At 42.8% G+C, this 19,848-nt stretch overlaps 2 protein-coding genes across 2 annotated transcripts in view; one reads left to right on the top strand and one right to left on the bottom strand.

The window, feature by feature from the left end:
• Positions 5,277 to 7,656, bottom strand: LOC109825684 (pentatricopeptide repeat-containing protein At5g13770, chloroplastic). Its single transcript, XM_020392553.1, has one exon. The coding sequence runs from the start codon at positions 7,635 to 7,637 to the stop codon at positions 5,820 to 5,822; it is 1,818 nt and encodes a 605-aa protein (XP_020248142.1). The 5' UTR covers positions 7,638 to 7,656; the 3' UTR covers positions 5,277 to 5,819.
• Positions 13,056 to 19,848, top strand: part of LOC109826153 — an 11,834-nt gene continuing 5,041 nt past the window's right edge. Inside the window, exons 1-3 of the mRNA XM_020393137.1 lie at positions 13,056 to 13,082; positions 13,210 to 13,929; positions 14,449 to 14,994. Of these exons, the coding sequence (XP_020248726.1) occupies positions 13,243 to 13,929; positions 14,449 to 14,994 (1,233 nt within the window). The 5' untranslated portion in view covers positions 13,056 to 13,082; positions 13,210 to 13,242. The remainder of the gene's footprint in view (positions 13,083 to 13,209; positions 13,930 to 14,448; positions 14,995 to 19,848) is intronic.

Below are 19,848 nucleotides of genomic sequence, written 5' to 3'. Positions count from 1 at the left end.
CTGACGAGAGGAAGAGCAAATATCTCACTTTGATGAGATATTAGGCTTCAGATTCTTGTTCCCTTTGAGAAACAAGAATTCTTATTACGACCTGACTCTCTTGTTGTGCTGCCGAAGTGCTGCCGAAATTTCCGCTGCGCGCAACAAGTGGTATCAGAGCCCAGATTTCAGATCTAGGGTGTTTTGGATTTGGTGGAGGAAGATTTTTTATGAAGCTTGGTTCTTGGAGTTCTAGGCTTCGGTGGAGATAGCATTAGGAGTTGCCGTTGGAGATTTCGCTTTCCTCGTGTGGATAGGAGATCTATTTGGAATCCGATCTAGGGTTCAGTTGGGTGGTTCCTAATTCTATCAAATTTGTTCTTTCTCTACAATTTGGAGTTAGTTCGCAATGGGAGAAGAAGGTGAAAGCAGCAAATCGATGGCGAGTACAATACAAGTTGGTTTTCAGAACACTAAAATTAGTGTAGTGAAGTATGACGGTAAAATCAACTTTGGTTTGTGGATGAGCGACGTACAGGATGCGCTCAATGCTCAGAATTTGGAAGAGACCATTATGGTCCACGAGAGACCACCTAAATATGATGAGACGGTATGGGAGAAAATGAATAGGAACGCTTGTGGGGTGATCAGGTCCTGTTTGGAACAGGAACTGAAATATGATGTGATTGGGGTGACGTCTGCAATGAAGATGTGGGAAATTCTCAACAACAAGTATCTCACAAAGAGTGTTGAGAACAGGTTGTACTTGCTGCGAAGACTCTTCAGATTTCAGATGTCCAGAGACACCTCGCTAACGGCTCATGTGAACAACTACACTAAGTTGTTGTCGGACTTGGCAAATGTTGATGAGAAGATATCGGATGAGTATAAGGCGATTATTTTGTTGGGCTCCTTACCCGATGAGGAGTATGATACCTTCGTGCTCACTTTGTTGAACGGGAGATCTTCGATCAGCTATAGTGAAGTGACTAACGCATTGACCAATTACGATTTGAGGAGGAAGGACAAGGAGACTTCCCGCGCTAGTACTTCAGGTCGACGAGAGGTAGAAGCCCATATCCGAAAGGTGGTAACAGAGGGAGGTCAAAGTCTAGAGGCCGCCACCAATTAACAAAGAACCAATGTGCATTCTGTAAGGAGCAGGGACATTGGAAGAGAGACTGCCCGAAGCTCAAGGAGAAAGATAATGGCAAGAAAAAGGGCCTGAAGGCCAATGAGGTGAATATTGCGAAAGGCGATGATTCCGATGATTCGTGCTTTTCTCTACTGATTACTTCGGAGGTGAACTATGTGGATGCATCAGATTGGATGCTTGATTCCGGCGCTACTTTTCATGTGACCCCTAGGCGAGACTGGTTTGCATCTTTTGAGAAAGTCGATGGGGGGCGTTGTTGTCATGGGAAATGATCAATCCTGTAGCGTTTGTGGGATAGGTACCGTGCAGATTAGGATGCACGATGGAGTAGTCCGTGAGTTGAAGGAGGTGAGATTTGTTCCTCAGCTGAAGAAGAATCTTATCTCAGTTGGAGCTTTGGAGGCGAAGGGATTCAAGGTGATTTTCGAAAACGCTGTAGCGAAGGTTACTAAGGGATCATTGGTGGTGATGAAGGGAGTCCGCAATCGGAATTTGTATTATCTGAAGGGAAGCACCGAGATTGGCCAGGTTGCTTCGGCTATTTCAGAAGCGGACATGAGCAGACTTTGGCACTATAGGTTGGGGCACACAGGTGAAAAGTCACTGCAGGCATTGTGCAAGCAGGGGCTATTGAAGGGAGCCAAGAGTGGGAAGATTGAGTTCTGTGAGCACTGTGTTCTTGGCAAGAAGACGAAGGTAAAGTTCGGGACTGCTATTCATCAAACGAGGGGCATCCTGGACTACGTGCACACAGACGTTTGGTGTCCCACCAAGACTGCATTACTTGGTGGTCGACATTGGTTCGTCACTTTTGTAGATGACTATTCTAGGCGATGTTGGGTGTACACCATGACAAAGAAGAGTGAAGTCCTAGATTTGTTTATGGAGTGGAAGAAGAGATTGGAACTGCAGACTGGGAGAAAGATCAAGACGTTGCGATCCGACAACGGTGGTGAGTATACTTCTGACCCCTTTCAGCAGCTATGTCGAGACGAGGGCATAATGAGACACTTCACAGTTAGTCATACACCGCAGCAGAATGGGGTGGCAGAGAGATTAAATCGGACTTTACTGGAGAAGATCCGATGCTTATTGTCGCAGAGTGGTTTGGAGAAGATCTTTTGGGCTGAGGCACTTACATATGCGAGCCACCTCATTAATAGGCTGCCTTCATCTGCGATTGAGGAGAAAACCCCTATGGAGATGTGGTCGGAAAAGCCAGCACATGACTATGACCAACTCAAGGTATTCGGGTGCCCTGCATATTATCATGTTAGAACTGATAAATTAGAACCTCGAGCTAGGAAGGCCATATTTATAGGATTCAAGCGTGGTGTCAAGGGATACAAGCTTTGGGATCCAGTTGATAAGAAGATTGTGCTGAGTAGGGACGTCACATTCGATGAGGCTTCTATCTTGAAGCTTCCCAGCTCTCATCAGGTGGAGAGCGACCCGACGGAGGAGATATCACAGGTGGTGGAGATCGATACAGCTCCACATTGTCCAGATGATACAGTATCCATGCAGGTGCCGACTGAGGTGACGCCAGGCGAGCACGACGGTGACACGGAGGATACGAGTACAAATGTGCAGGATCAGGAACCGACGGCTCAGGTTCAGGATTCTATTGCGGCACGGAGACAGAGGAGAGACATACGGGTGCCAGCACGGTATGCCGACACAGTTGCATATGCACTTCCGATGGAGAGTATCGATGAGTTAGTGCCTACTACATTCAGAGAGGCCGAGCAGAGTTCGGAGGCTGATTCGTGGCAGGTGGCTATGCAGGAGGAGATGGAGTCCCTTCATAAGAACGATACATGGGAGCTTGTTGAGCTTCCAAAGGGGCGGAAGGCAATTGGTTGCAAGTGGGTATACACGAAGAAGGAGGGCATTGAAGGCACTCCGTTGAGATTCAAGGCTAGGTTGGTTGCGAAGGGCTATGTACAGGAGGAAGGTATTGATTACAATGAGGTTTTCTCTCCGGTGGTGAAGCATTCTTCGATTCGGATTTTGCTAGCTTTGGTGGCACAGTATGGTTTGGAATTAGATCAGTTGGATGTGAAAACGGCATTTCTTCATGGTGATCTTGATGAAGAAATATATATGACTCAGCCATTGGGATTCCGAGCTGCAGGGAAGGAAAAATTAGTTTGCAGATTGAAGAAATCGCTATACGGTTTGAAACAGTCTCCTCGACAATGGTATAGGCGATTCGATGGTTTTATGCTTGGTCATTCGTACACTCGGAGCCAGTTTGATCCTTGCGTATATTTTCACAAGTTGAAAGGAGGTGTGTACATTTATTTGTTGCTCTATGTCGATGACATGTTGGTTGCCTCTATTTCCAAGTCGGCTATAGATGAGTTGAAAGTTCAGCTTTCAAATGAATTTGAGATGAAGGACTTGGGTGAGGCCAAACGCATTTTGGGAATGGAGATCAGCAGAGACAAGAAGAAGGGCAGAATTTGTTTAACACAAGTGGCTTATTTGAAGAAGGTTCTACAATTTGAAGCTTTCAGCTGGTCTTTCACCGAAGTCAGTTGAAGATCGTGAGTTGATGTCGAAGACTCCATATGCGAGCGCGGTTGGGAGCTTGATGTACGCAATGGTATGTACGAGACCAGATTTGTCACAGACGGTAAGCATGGTTTCGAGATACATGCATGATCCAGGAGTGGGTCATTGGGACGCCGTGAGATGGATATTAAGGTACATTCGAGGTACGCTCAATGTTGGTTTGGTTTATGAGCGGGACACTACAGGTGGGCAGCTATGCATTGGTTATGTTGATTCGGATTATGCCGGGGATTTGGATAAGCGCCGGTCTACGACGGGGTATGTGTTTACTTTGACCCGTGCGCCGGTGTGTTGGAGATGCACCTTACAGTCGACGGTGGCTTTGTCTACGATGGAGGCAAAGTATATGGCGGTTACGGAGGCTGTGAAGGAGGCTATTTGGCTTCGAGGACTTTTGGAGGAACTTGGTATATCGCAGAGGTCCGTCACTATTCATTGTGATAGCATGAGTGCTATCTATTTGGCGAAGAATCAGGTTTTTCATACGCGGACGAAGCACATTGATGTTCGTTATCACTTCGATCGAGATGTTCTTGAAAATGGTGATGTGGAAATTGTGAAAGTCCACACGAAGGATAATCCGGCGGATATGCTCACTAAGGTGGTTCCGAGCAACAAGTTTGATCATTGTCGAAACTTGTTGCATATTCGTGATTGTTGAGGCCGTTGACGGCCATTTGGATGAACTACGGGCGGCTTGATTTGGATTTTGATGGGGGTGAGATTGTTTGGACTCTCGTTCAGGTTCTCGACTTGTTGTGGATTGAGTTCGTACTGGGCACAACAAGTGGGACATTTGGATGCTTTGGTATCGGCTCAGTTTTGGGAAAACTTTACCGAGGTGGAGAATTGTGATGTGGGGGCCACGGCCACCACGTGAATGAAGGACGCGGAAAGAATTCCGCGTGAAGAAACAGATGCCCGTGAACCCGAATTACCCGGCCCACTCAAACAAACCTATATATATTATTGTGATTCCCTAGGTCAATGGGGAGCGCAAGAGGATTTGTTTGGCGGCTGCGGGGGGCAAGAACAGAGCGCGTGCAAGGACTTTGGCGGCTGAGTATCTTCTTGTGCAAGGGAGATTTTGTGTAGTCCCTTTTAGGGTTTTGTGCATCCCTTTGAGAGAGCTTTGTGAGAGATTTGAGAGTTTTGTGTGAGGGTTTTATTTGTGAGATTCTTGTGTAAACCCTATTTGTACTCTCTCTTCCTCTATTAGTAGATCTCCCCCTCCTTGCCCCGTGGACGTAGGCAATTTGCCGAACCACGTAAAAATTGGTTGTATCGTTTTTGTGTGATTTGTAATAGCTTTTTAGGTTCCCTCGACGCGCAGTCCTAGAGCTGACGAGAGGAAGAGCAAATATCCCATTTTGATGAGATATTAGGCTTCAGATTCTTGTTCCCTTTGAGAAACAAGAATTCTTATTGCGACCTGACTCTCTTGTTGTGCTGCCGAAGTGCTGCCGAAATTTCCGCTGTGCGCAACAGAAGGATCCGCTTGTTTGATGCTTCAACGCTTCATTAGTTTTAAAATAGTAATTAGAAGTGTATAGAAGAGAAATTCATCATAGTTCACTGTTTATTCCTTAAATCCAGCTTCTGTTATTTCCTATTACACTCAACATAACAATATTCATGCACATTAGCAAGTACTTTGCTCTTCCAGCAATCAATTGAAGCAATGATACGATGAATTTTCATGCTGATTTGTGTTGTTGAAACTGTTCTCAAACGAAGCAGGAGAATGAAAATCACCTCGAAAGCCGATGAAGTTCAAATGATGTAACAAAAACAAAGACTTACTTCCTGGTATTCATCAGCTTGATTGAAGGGATACAGCATCCGCAAAACACCAACTTGATTCGCGTCTTTTCGCAGGTATGCGCTCTTCCTCTGTCGATGCATTCTTGGGCAAAAAAAATTATGGAAGTCCAATTTGTTCGATCTCATGCTCCTCAGATTCTTAGTAGCGAGTGTCTCAGTCTTCGTCACCGCGAATTCAAGTGCAAAGATGGCCATCTCTTGAAGCTGAAATAACACTCTCCTTCTCGATATCTTCGCGATTTGATTCAGTAGACCTTTCTTCTGCAACTCGAGCAGTGAATTAAGTTTTATCCTTCTCTACCTCTACCCTAAAATTCTCTTCGAGCCACTTTACTCTCGACTGAAGCCCTGCATCTCTCAAAGCATTCAACGAAGACTTATACAGCCTCGCATCCAGACGTAAGCCCTCCGTTTTCAAATCCTTGAGCATTTCCACCAATTCATCAACCCTGTTACTCTTTGAGAAAACACCCACCATAATTCCAGCCAAAATCCTGTCAATTCTGCCTCCGTTCAGCTTAAACTCGTTATAGAACTTCAAGCACTCCTCAAGATCCTTAACCTTGTTATACGCACTTATAAGGCTGCTGTAACTTATTTTATCGGGTGCTATTTCCCTCCTCTTCATCTCCTTCCATAGCTTTTCTACTTGCTTTATGTTTGCGAGCCGCCCGTGCATATCGATGAGAGAATTATACACCCAAACATTAGGCTCGCATCTTTTTTCTTTCATCTTCGCTAAAAGCCTCGTCGCGTCCCTTGCCTTTCCCAATTTCCCGTACATTGAGATCATGTTGGAGTAAGCAACCACGCATCTATCGAACCCTTTTGCGAGCATTTCTGAAAATACAGCCTCCGCCTTCTGAGAAAGCCCGAGGCGACAGTAGACGTTGATGATCGAAGCGTAGGTCACTTGGCCGAATTCGCAGTTCAAAGATTTCAATCGCTCGTATGCTCTCAACGAAGCTCTAGGTCCTTCCTTAGATACGTAGCCATTAATAATTGCGCATAGTACGCAATCTGATGCCTTAACTTTGATATCCTTCATCGATTCTACGACTCCGATCGTCTTCTCCATTAGTCCCAATTCTACATACATCAAAACTAGCTTTAAAAACACTGCTGGGTCTCTAACCATTCTCATATCTTTTGCTTCTTGAAAGATATCTTCGGCGATCTCTGCTTCTTTAGCCCCTGCGAAAGAACAGATTAAAGAAGCATAAATAGAAGGTCTTGGAGAAATGCCTTTTCCGATCATCTCTTTGAAGTATCTGAGAGCTTTGAAGGCTCTCCCTGACCTCCCCAATGAATCACACAACACGAAGTAAATTTCGGCAGAGAAAGCTGAGGACTTCGATATTTTAGGCTCGAACTCCAGAAACAACGAGAGTACTTTATCCAGGTCTCCAAGCTTTTGGAAAGCGTACATGGTAGAGAAATAGCAACTGAAACTGGGTGGAATGTTCGCTGCCCTCATTCTGTCGAAGGCTGACACAGTACTTCTATACATGTGAAGCTTGTTGTAGCCTCGCATCGCAGCGCCGAAGGCCAAGACATCGACCCCCCTCTTGGTTTCAAGAACCTTAAGCAACGAATCTACAAGCCTGAACTTCCGTGCACGAACGCAGAAATGGATCAGTCTGGTGCATGTTGACCTGCCAGGACACACATTGAAAGCCTCGAAATCTTTGGATAAAGTAGCGATCGAGTTCCATTGCTCAGATTTGATGAGGCCACTGATCAAAAGGTTTACCGTTGATTGTTCTGGTTGGAAGTTTTGCTGGAGTTTCGCCTTTTGGTAGTAATCGAAGGCGAGGGCTCGAGTTCGAGGGTCCTTGCACAAAACCCGAATGTACCCGTTGGATATAGAAAAATTGGAGCCTTGGATGATTTGGAGGCTATCATAGGAGTCCTCAAGAATAGGGGATGAGGATTTGGAGGAAGAGTTGATGATGACTAGTTTTCGATACCCGAAAGAGGATGAGGATGTGATTGTGTGGATGGTGGTATAAGGGAATGAGATTGAGAGTAGGACTTTGGAGAGGGTTTTAGTAGGGAGAATGGGGATTAAAGAGCAGTCTGAGGTCCATCTGGCCATTGGTGAAGAGGGAGGGAGGGAGGGAGGGAGGGAGAGAGGAGGTGCAGGGAGCAAAATCTATCTGCATATAAATACCTTATCCACATGTAAGGATTTTTGTGGCCTCCAATATCAAATGAGCCGATGAGAGAGTGACAAGTGGAAGATATGACTACTGTTGGGAATATTAGCTGTTTAGACAAAGATTAATGTGAATTTTAAATAGTTGATTATTAGATCAGATAATATCAGATCACTATTGTAACTCAGAAATGAAATTGAAGCAAACGAAAATAAATGAAAGTTAGAAATACGGCCTGATGGTCGAAACGTGCAAGACACTGTCCCAAGAATCTAATTGTCCCCTCTCGTACAGGGCTACGCGGCAAAAGTTCTCGGAGATACAACGACCCTCGGTCAGGCGGCCTCCTTCTCGTCGGCACGAGTTTCAAGAAGGCTTTGTGAATTCTTCTCGACTTTCAGGGAACCAACAATGATTTAACAGCAAGAACACGAATATGAAGAACAGAGAAGAGGAGAGAAAATGTTGTGTTTTTCACTATATTTTAATTACTCGCCCATTTATCACGTTAACGTTAATAAATCTTAGCCGTTACTAAATATTTCCGTTACAAAATAAAATATTTATCATATTTTCATTACAAAATATTTCTATTAATCACGTTTTTAATCTGCATCATATTAATGATTCCAATTAGCAAAAACAAAATATAGCAGGTATTCGTGTCCGCACACGCCACCTGACCCGAGCCCGACCTGGCCGGCGCGTGTGTGTGTGCTGTGAAGCATAACCTTTATTTACTTTCAGGCATAAGAGAGATGAGAAAAGCTTATAAACACTCTTCCCTGTTATTCCATTTCCTATGTGGGACTAAACTTTTCCACTACAATGTTAAGTTTTAAGTTACACTTATTATAACTCCAACAACTACTTCTAGAATTATTTCAAAAGTTATATAACAAATGGTTACTAGCTGCTGAATACAGACTCTAAAGGTGTAGCACATTCTGGGCCATAGAACAGCAGAGGAATAAGAGAGAGAGAGAGAGAGAGAGAGAGAGAGAGAGAGAGAGATGAGACTTTTTGGCCTCAGCTTGAATCTAGGATCAACAGATTCTGGGACCGAATAGCATTAGGATGAGATCATTATGACAGAGGCGGGGGAAAAAAATTTATGGAGAATAATTGAACACGGGCATTCGGGTTTGCTCAAAATATAACTCAAGTATTTCGAAGATCAATGCAAAAGTCAAAATGCAAATTGAAATTTAGATATCGAACCATACCAGAAATCTTCTTAGCTCGTGAAGACCGGTACAACAAGAGATAGAAGGGTGATCATGTAAAAAAGTAGTCTCCGGGAGCATGGAAATTATTATTAGGTCCCTCAGCTCTTGAATCTTGCTACTCTAACTAAGGGCGCAAAGAGATATTTGTATACGTCTCCGGTAATGTAAACAAATATGGTTGCTATGATCTATATCTGATAGAATATTAGTTATAGGTACGGACATGCAATAAAATATCTTGACCCGTATCTAAAATATCTGAATATATGTTTGTCATACAGTCGCAACAGTTTTAATCCTAAGATTAATGGATTTAATTTGAGGATGATGTTGACGATAATGAGATCTAATTTTAGTTTTTCGGATATAACAAACATAGAGAAGAACTTTGTTGTGTGATATGAACCACATTTTTGCTCTTTTCTTCAGTTTATTTTATGAAAGTTACATACTTTATCATTGTAGGCGTCAAACATTGCCTATAGGTTTCCGCACGCAACTCGAGACGAAGAGAAGACGATGAACGTCAATGTTCGAGTCAAAGAAGTTCATCTGATGCCAAAAAGGAAGCAATGGAACATGCGAAGGAACGCGCGAAACGACGAAACAACGGGACGGGAAATTAAATCGACGAAACAATAGAACCGAAACTTGGACAAAGTGTCTCACCCGCGAGACACTTCAATGTGTCTCGCACGCAAGACACTTCAATGCGTCTCGCACATATGAGCGAGACACATGTTGTGTCTCGCCCGGTCAGCCTCCCGATGACGCGTTTTTCGATAAGTTTCTCGTGATTCGTTCCTTCCAGTGGCTTCCTAACTGCCTTGGGGTTATCCTTAATGTCTAGGTTGCAGAGTGAGCAAGTGAGGTCCCCATTCCACCCTTTTTTTGACAAGATGTCTTCGGTGTGGACTCTCTGTTTGCTGAGGATCCAGAAGAAGACCTTAACCTTCAGTGGGAAAGGGGATTTCCAGATGAAGTTGTGGAGGTGGAAGATGGTACCTCCGTGGTTGAGGATAGAGTAGAAGGACTTTACAGTATAGTTACATGATGGATTGTATGGCCACCAGATACTATCTTGGATAGAGTCTCCTGAAGGCTTGATGAGCTCAAGATGAGAGTGGAGCTCTGTGATTTCTGTTCTTTCCAATGCTAAAGTTCCTCTTCTGAGGATGGGGTGCCACCTCCAAGAGTTTTGAAACCTTATTCCTTGAGATTGAGTGGAGCAGGTGTGGGAAAAAACTAGAAGATGAGCCCTGGGGAAGAAGCTGCGGAGGGAGTTGGCGCCTGCCTATTTATTAAGGCCCACGGGTCATGAACTTTTTTTCTCAGAGAAGAAGCAATGAAGGTATCTGAGGAACCCCCGAATCGAGAGCCGTTTGGCGTTCCAGCCCAGTTCCAACAATGCACTTCCTCGATATCGAACTTTCGGACCCAATGTTGTCGAAAGAGAAAGTATCTACTGAGCATTACGTTCATGCATTACTTCCATACCAAGGTTAGCACAGTTGATGATATCAGCCCAAGTGTTAATAACACGACCCTGTCCTTGCTGATTCACACGGGATTCCACGTGCCCCATGCTACTCGGGTCAGAGCGTAAGCTAGCGGAATTAGTAGTATTTTTTGGAATCTGCAAGTGTTGCCATCACCTAGATTCCATCGAACATGACTAAAGAAAGTGAAGTTAATAGAGTATAAATCGTGGATCATCTTAGAAGCAGAACCTCTGGGAGGGTTAGTGATATGGTTGGAGTTGTTGGTTGAATATAAGGATAATATGACTTTGCTGATATATAAATCTCTATCAAGGATTTCCCAAATCCATTTGGATAGAGGAGCTTGATTGAAACATTTAATGATGCCTAGACCACCATCTTGTTTGGCTTTACAGATGTTACCCCATTTAACAAGACATTTGAATTTTGAGGACTGCTGGTGACCACCCCATAGGAAGTTTCTTCTAATTTTGTCTATGGCCTTGATGAGCCATGAGGGTAATTTGGAGAATTTGAAGGATTTATAATCCTCTAAAAAGACTTTCTAATTTAGGTAAAGGAAAAATAAGTCCACAATTTATTTGTTTACTGGAATAAACATCCTAATAATACTTAATTGAGATTTTGGGAAGCCTCGACTTTGGAAACTTGGAAAAATGGGAGAAAAGATTTTTGAGACGCTTATGGAGACAAGGATTGTTTAAACTGATCATCCTTAATTGCCAAATTGTTACTCAAGTCTAAGTATTTGCTTTTTAGTCCTCAAATGTTCAATTTTCGTGCAAAATCATCCCTCTTGTTGGGTGACGATACTTACGAGAGTGAACTTCTGTCAAATTTAACGGATTTAGATGGTTTTTCCGTTATACTCCCATATGTAATTAACCCCATTATTTAAAATGCCAACCCGTTTCATAACGAGTTTATACCTGAAACTAGCTCCAACTAAAACCCAACCACACCAACTTCTTCTTCTCTAACAGTCGGGAGCTTTCCCAAATTCAATACAAAGCTTTCTTTTTCCAATAGTTACTAGTACTTCGGTGCACGAGATGCGTGCACGACACAAAAAATTCAAGACATTTTGGTTTGATTTTTACATTGGTGAGAGGATTCTGTTGTTTTTTCCAAGTGTAAAGATATTTATTTTGATTTTAAAATGAGAGGATATTTTTGGAATCTATAAAAATTTGACATACAAACCAAAAAAAAGGGCTTTTCTTAAATAAATAATAGCATAGATAGTTATATTCCCAACGAGACTTAAATAAAAACCACATGGGGAAAACTCAAGGCAACTCGCGTAAATTTAGATGTTGGGTTAAGGCTTAATCCAACTATAGTTTGAAAACTTAAGGAATCCCTAACAAAGGGATAATTTTGCAAGAAAAATGAAGATTCGTGGGACTAATACGCAAATACAGCGATTTGAAACAGACTATTTGCTAATTAAGGATGATATAATAGACTAATATGAAATTGCCCCTATTTTAAAGTTCACACATGAGTTTTCTCTAATTTTATAAATTTAGGGATATTTGAACAAACTCTAAACTCCAAGGGGGTTTGGTGAAATTTACATTAGCTTTCTCAAGTAAATTTCATAAAACCCCCTGAACATCGGGGCTTTCACACAAAATTATACTAAACGTCCATAAACTTCGGGGTGTCCACAAAATACTTCTAAACTTTCAAAATTTTCCAATGGACCCCAACAACGTTAATGACATAGGTATCCATTATTTTGACAGTGTATCTTGTTGATCCACTAAGGGGGTGTGTTGATCCACTAAGGGGGTGTTTGTTTCACCAAAAATTTTGGCATTTGGTATGGATTACAAGTTTTAGGATCAAAAAAAGAGTTTTTTTAGTATTTTCGGATTCTATATATGGTGTTTGTTTTAAGAAAAATTTTAGAATATTAAATCCCAAAAGTGCAAAAAGTGCCCAATTTTTAGAGTTTGACAAATCCTCTCAATTGGAGAGGATTTTGACAAATCCCATAAATGGGTGTGCTTACCTCTCAATTGGAGAGGATTTGACAAATCCCAATTTTGTCTTTTGTGGGAGGTAACCTCACCAAGATAGCATATTCATCATATTACAAAATTTTGGTATTTGGTAATGCTATAATTTGAGCTTGAAACAAACAAAATATTATAAATTGTAGTATCCCAAATCCTAAAATATTAATGAAACAAACAACATTTTAGAAATCCCAACTCATAACAAAACACCTATGGATTTCAAATCACATGGTGAAATCCATATCCTAAAATTATATGATTTGAAACAAACACCCCCTAACACTGTTATGATATTCCAGTGAAATTTAAAAAAGTTTGTGACTTTCATGGCGAACACCCAAAATATTTTGGGGGGGGTTTTCTGCAATTTACCCAAATTTCAATTCCCAAAAGGAGGCTACACGAATTTCCCAGGGGGTGTTCTGCAATTTACCCAAATTTCATACCGAAAGGTTCCCAGAATTGCGCCCGTTACCGTCACTTCCTCGTCTTCCGTACTACGCAGATGCGCAATGACCCGGCAAAGGCAGCATCAGAGAATAAATAAGTGAAGAAGACCAAGCCTCCATACTTTGCTTAACGAAGAAGAGAAAGAAAAAAGAAGATTCCCACAGCAAGACTTTGAGGTTTCATTTTAGCAGGGCAACCCCTGTTGATTCATTGAGTTTGTTCTCTAACTTTGGTCATTCTTGCATTAAACTGTTTTATTTTACATGGGTTTGTGACCAAATTCGATTTGAACATCATCAACAGCTAGTTATCCTTGTTGCCGTTAATCTCTCCGTGATGGAGACCAACAAGGATGAAGCAGAGAATTCAATGGCAGTGGCCGCTGCTAAGGCCGCGTTCAAGCTCATCACTAACGCTTGGAACTACTTGTCAAATTATGTTCCGAGCGATGCTTCAGGTTCCAATCACAGTGGTGCTCAGGGTTCTGATTCAGGTTCTGGTTCTGGCTCTGGCTTTTATACCTCTTCGGACAAATCTATTAAGCACAATTCTTATAATAGCCACAATAGCAGTCATAGTAGTACTAACTTTGGTTCTGGTACTTCTTCGAATCGATCCGAGGGACAAACTTCTAGTGGTAATCAAAATGGCAATCACAGTGGCGCCCGGGATTCTGGTTCTAGTTCAGGTTTTGGATCTTGTTCTTACGCTTCTTCGGACAAATCTAACAAGCACCATTCATATGATAACCGCGGTAGCAATCAAAACAGCCAACAAAGTCCTTATGATACTGGTTCCGGTTTTCATACTTATTCGGGGAAATATGATAACAAAAGTTCTTATGACAGTAGAAATCAGAGGGGTTTTGGTTCTAGGACGGATTCTACACGATCTTTTACTGCTGTCTTTGGTTCCGCAATCAAGATTAAGATACACTTGAAGAAGCAGGAAACGGAGCTTGTGACAAAAATGTTCTCGTGGTCGCTCGAAGATGTCTTTAATGAACATCTGTTTAAGGAGAAGGTTAGTACTTCCTATCGGATTCAAACCTGTTATTAAATTCATCTCTTTGTCAAGGATTGCGGAGGTTACATAGAAACAAACTAATGATTATAATTTATATGATTGCTATACCCAAAATGTCTGATTGTAGCTAATGTCGGTATTTAGTTAACAATAAAAAAATTTAAAATAAAACATATATGGGATTCTGCGACAGTTATGACAAAAACATAAGTTCCTGGTTCTTGCAGGAGACATGCTGGAAGTTATTATTACTTATGCTTTCTTCGAAAAATTTCAATCCCTTTAGTTGATGGAATGTCCAAGGCATAATCTATTTTTGGTAAACACCAAATACTTTATCCTCGAGAATCGCTTTGATAAAATCTCTCCAATAATAAATACATTTTAGACTTTCCAACTGAATTTTTGTTGTGCGGTCCAGAATAAATATTGAAAAGTAACAGTACATGAACAAGCATTCGATAAAAGTTCACTGAAATTTTGTTAAATTGATCTATTTCGAGCTTGCTTTTACAGGTGAAAAATATTCCAGAAACATTTTCGTCTTTGGAGCAATACTTAAGTTCCTATACATATCCACTGCTTGAAGAAACGCGTGCCGACCTATGTTCATCTCTGGAAGTCTCATCTCAAGCTCCTTTTATCAGAATACATTCTCTTCAAAAGGTTACGTCACTTGAAATGACATACTTTATTGAGCTTGGAAACGGAGAAAACTCAGTTGGAAAGGAATCATACACTCCAATGGTAGCTGATATATTTGTGTTATCTGAACTGAGACCGAGACGTGTATCTGATCTTACTAGAGATGGGAGACCGTATACACTTGCTTTGGTTGTCAAAGGTGGAGGTAGTGAAGGACCAACAGCGAAAATGTTCGTTATCAAAACATCGCAGGAAGTTCCAGTTTCTAGTAGAGAGGACGAGCCAAGAAAGTCTCTATTTGCAATTTACTTGTCATCCGTGAACTCGTACAATCGTATTTGGAAATCGCTGGATTTCTATACGGTACGGAATAAAAATGCTAGTATTATCAAAATGATCTGGGAGTATAACCCTTTGGTATGTACCAATATCCTATCATCTCATTTTTTATAGTTGAACTACAAGAACCTTCAAGTTGATGTTTTTAAAAAGAACCCTTCATCTATGATCATTAATAAAGAATATGAAAACCCCTACACAACTTACAAATAAGTCCCTATATATTACTAATATGTCAACACTCCTCCTCAAGGTGGGCGAAAGATATCCACTAAGCCCATCTTGTCACATCCTCTAATCATATCTAATGAGCTAAGTCCTTTAGTCAGACAATCTGCTGTCTGGTCCTTAGTTGAAACATGACTTAGCTCTAGTAGTCCACTATCCAACTTCTCTTTGATGAAGAACTTATCGATCTCGATGTGTTTAGTTCTATCATGTTGCACTGGGTTGTTAGCGATACTGATAGCTGACTTGTTATCACACCACAACTTCATCTTAGCTCCTTGATCCAGCTTCAGCTCCACCAGCATACTCTTCAACCATAGTAACTCAGCAACTCCTAAGGCCATAGCTCTATACTCTGCCTCAGCTGTCGATCTCGCCACCACTGACTGCTTTTTGCTCTTCCACGAGACTAAGTTGCCTCCTATAAAGATGTAGTATCCTGAGGTGGACCTCCTGTCATCAGCACAGCTAGCCCAATCAGAGTCGCAGTAACCCTCAATACTCACATGTTCATTCTTTCTGAATATCAGCCCTTTTCCGGGGGCACTCTTCAAATATCTCAGAATCTGGTACACAGCGTCCATATGACCCTTCCTCGGATCATGCATTTAGCGGCTCACCATACTCACTGCAAAAGAGATATCGAGACGTGTGTGACTCAGATAGATCAACCTGCCCACCAACCTTTGGTATCTGTCATGATCAACTGGTTCTCCAGCTTCAGCACCCAGCTTGAACTTCTGGTCGATCGGTGTAGTTGCAGGTTTGCACCCTAACATCCCTGTCTCTTTGAGAAGATCTAGTGCATACTTTCTCTGGGATAGGACGATCCCCTCCGCTCCACGAGCTATCTCTATTCCAAGAAAGTATCGAAGCAAGCCAAGATCTTTCACCTCGAATTCCTTACCCAGTCTCACTTTGAGTTGGGCAATCTCCTTCTCATCATCCCCTGTAATAATCATAGAGTTGGGCAATCTCCTTCTCATCATCCCCTGTAATAATCATATCATCCACATATACTGTAAGCATGGTAATGTGACATTCACTTCGTCGAAAGAACATGGTATGATCGGCATTAATCTGCTGGTATCCCATACCTATCATAGCCCGCCTGAATCTGTCGAACCAAGCACGTAGAGACTGCTTCAGACCATAAAGAGACTTCTTCAATCTGCAGACTTTGCCCACTGTCTGATATGTGTCGAATCCTGATGGTATTTCCATGTATACCTCTTCCACCAGATCTCCATGAAGGAATGTATTCTTCACATCTAGTTGGTGTAGCTTCAACCCACCATTTACTGCCAGAGAGATCAAGGTCCGAACAGTGCTCATCTTCGCTACCGGTGCAAAAGTCTCATCATAGTCGATTCCATACGTCTGGCTATACCCTTTTGCCACAAGACGAGCCTTATACCGCTCTACCTGTCCATCTGGATTCTGTTTCACAGTGAATACCCGCTTGCATCCAACTGCTCTCTTTCCTTTTGGTAGTTTTACTAACTCCTAAGTGCGGTTCTTCTCAAAAGCCCCTAGCTCTTCGTGCATCGCCGTTTTTCACTTTGGGTCCTTCTTAGCAACCTGTCAATTGTTAGGCACAGTAACAGAGTCCAATGATGCAATGAATGCTCTATGTGCAGGATGAATGTTAGAATATGATACAAACTGGACAAGATCTCATCCATATCTATCGGGAGGATTTCCCGCATTACTACGAGTAGTCCTACGTACTGATATTTGCTTCCCCTTTCTATTATAGGTTAGTAGCTCCCCCTGAACCGTGGGCCTAACACCTCTTGTCTCATTCTTCTTTTCTTCTTCATTTTTCTTTTCTTCCTCATTCTTATTTTCTTCTTCATTCTCCTGCTCCTCCTCGACCAATTCTCCCTCCCAAGGAATCGATACAGAAATTGATTTCTCCACATTGTTTACCGATCTCTCACCATTCTCCTCCTCTTGCCTCATACTTCTAGTATTAGGCGAGTTACCAACGGATGAAGTTACCTTCCGGGTGTAATATGGCTCGAGTTCTCGAAAGTGCATATCCATGCTCACAAACAACCTTTTTTCCACCGGGCTCCAGCAAACATATCCCTTCTGAGTAGCAGAATATCCCACAAAGATGCACTTCACAGCTCTAGGGGCAAGCTTCCCGACGGATGGCCTGTTATCTTTCACAAAGCACACACAGCCAAACACTTTAAGTGGAAGAATCTCACCATTATCTCCCTTCAACGTCTCACACGGAGACTTCCAATCCAGCACTTTCGAGGGCATTCTGTTGATCAGCGTTGCTGCGGTCAATACTGCTTGCCCCCATAATGTTTCTGGGACATTCATAGAGATCATCATGCTTCTAGCAACTTCTAAAAGATGTCTTTTCTTCCTTTTCGCTACCCCATTCTGGGCTGGTGTGTATGAATATGTTGTCTGATACTGTATTCCCTGAGTTGACAAATACTCTTTAAGCGCTCTGTTGGTATACTTTGTCCCATTATCCGACCTCAATACCTTCACCACTGTTCCGTATTGAGTCTGAACATTCCTATGAAAGTTTTGAAAGCAACCAAACATTTCACTCTTATTCTTCATCAGGTATAACCAAGTAATACGAGAGAAACAATCAATAAAGGTAACAAAATATTTGTATCCATTCATAAAATTGTGGAACAAGGCCCCCAAACATCTGAATGTACCAAGTCAAATGCATGAGAACTTCTATGACCAGAACTAACATAAGAGCTTCTAGTAAGCTTTCAAAACTCACATGCATCACACACAAGTTTCTGTTTATTTGCTTTCTCAAATAAAGATGGATACAATCTACTTAAAACACTAAAGGATGAGTGTCCCAGACGCTGGTGATGAAGCATTAACTCACTCTCAGCACTCATTTTAAATCCTATTCCTGATTTCTCCACGATTGACACTAACGCTGAATCCAGCCCTTCACGATCCAGATACCACAGTCCACTACGCCATGTGCCAGTCCCAAGTCTCCGCCCTGTTCCATTCTCCTAAAAAATCACCTTGGGAATATCAAAAGAAACAATGCATTTTAGTTGGAGGATGATAGCACTAATGGACAAAAGATTGACCGGAAAGGAAGGAGCATGCAAAACATTGGACAAAATTACAGAACCAGTACAATCGACTGTACCCTTACCAACCACCGGCTGAAATGTACCATCAGCTGTTTGAATACTATCAGGCGATGCTATGTGAGTATATGATGAGAACTCACTAGCTTACCTGTCACATGTCGAGACACACCAGAGTCGACTATCCATTCTGATGATCTGTCGGGAGACATAGAAGCAAGAGCATATATGTCATCAGTACCTTTGGTCGGATGAGCATAGGTAGCAGTGTTGCCTCTGGCGAAGAACGAAGTGGATGCCTCCTCAGTCCCACTCCTCAAGCCTCCATCCCCTGCTGCTTTCTGCTTCCTCCTGAGTATCGTCAGGAGAGCATGATCCTCCTCAGTAAAGACCACCTCAGCTTCTTCTTCTCCCTCTGCTATCATCAGATTCGCCCGGCTTCCTACCCCTCTTCCACCTCGTCGACCCCACGGTCACGACCACGACCTCCGAACTGTCCACGTCCACCCGAATCTCCTTCCTTGGGTGGCTTGGTGCAAGCATGTCTTAGATGACCCACTGCACCGCAGTTGTAGCACTGCCGAGTCTCTCCTCTGAATTCAGAGAGGCTGCCAGTGCTGACTTCACCACAGGAAGTCCACCTGTCCCCGCCTGTAGCCTAATGCGAGTCTCCTCCTGGATCATAGCAGAGACAGCCTCCTCAAGCGTGGGAATCTTTGGCTGAGCTAGCAGCAATGCAATTCGCTGAGCAAACTCTGATGTCAATCCTTTGAGAAACACCATAGTCCTCTCCTGTAGAAAGGCCTCCCGTTCTTTACATCCTAGGTCCTTGCAGCTCGCCCGAGGTGAGAAGTGATCATAATCTAGCCACAGCCGCTCCAGCTCTGTGGCATACTCCTGTACAGTCCTATCTCCCTGGACGGTGGCGTCGATCTCTCCCTTAATCTGGAACACCCTCAGGTTATTCCTCACTCCATCATAGGTCCTCCTCAACTTTTCCCAGACGTCCTTCACCTTCTCAATGCCATCCACTGTAGCGGCGATCGACTGGACCAACGAGTTGAGGAGCCAGATGTATACCAACATATGAGTGGACTTCCACTCATCTCTTCCCTCCGAGTCCTCATCTGGCTCTGTAGCCTCTCCTGTTAGATAACCCTCTAGATTCCTCCCTGAAAGGGTATATCTCACCCGTCATGACCAGCTCAGGTATGTACTTGGTCCATCCAACTTCAGATCGATCCCCCCCCCCAGCCGACAACTTCATCAGCTTCATCAATGTTGACACCTCCGCAGGGTTCAACTTCTTGATGATCTCCTCCATCGATCAGGCTTCAGACCCAACACTTGTTCAACTTCTCTTCCGACCCTTGTTGTGTACAGTGAAAATTTCAGTAGCACCTCTGTTGTACAACAAGAGTGAGATCTCAAACAAATTCTCGTTTCTCAGAGGAAACAAGAATAAAAAACAGTGATATATCTCATCAACGTGAGATATATACTCTTCCTGTCATCAGTTCAAGGACTGAGTCGAGGGAATCCATGCCAAACTCTAGGTTCGACATGGTGCAGCAAAAAAGGGGTTCGGGGTTTGAGGAGGTTG

The sequence above is a fragment of the Asparagus officinalis genome, chromosome 10 (assembly GCF_001876935.1).
Source record: "Asparagus officinalis chromosome 10, Aspof.V1, whole genome shotgun sequence".
Lineage (NCBI taxonomy): Eukaryota > Viridiplantae > Streptophyta > Magnoliopsida > Asparagales > Asparagaceae > Asparagus > Asparagus officinalis.
Note: the sequence above shows the minus strand (reverse complement) of the source record. Positions and strands in the feature narration are given on the sequence as shown.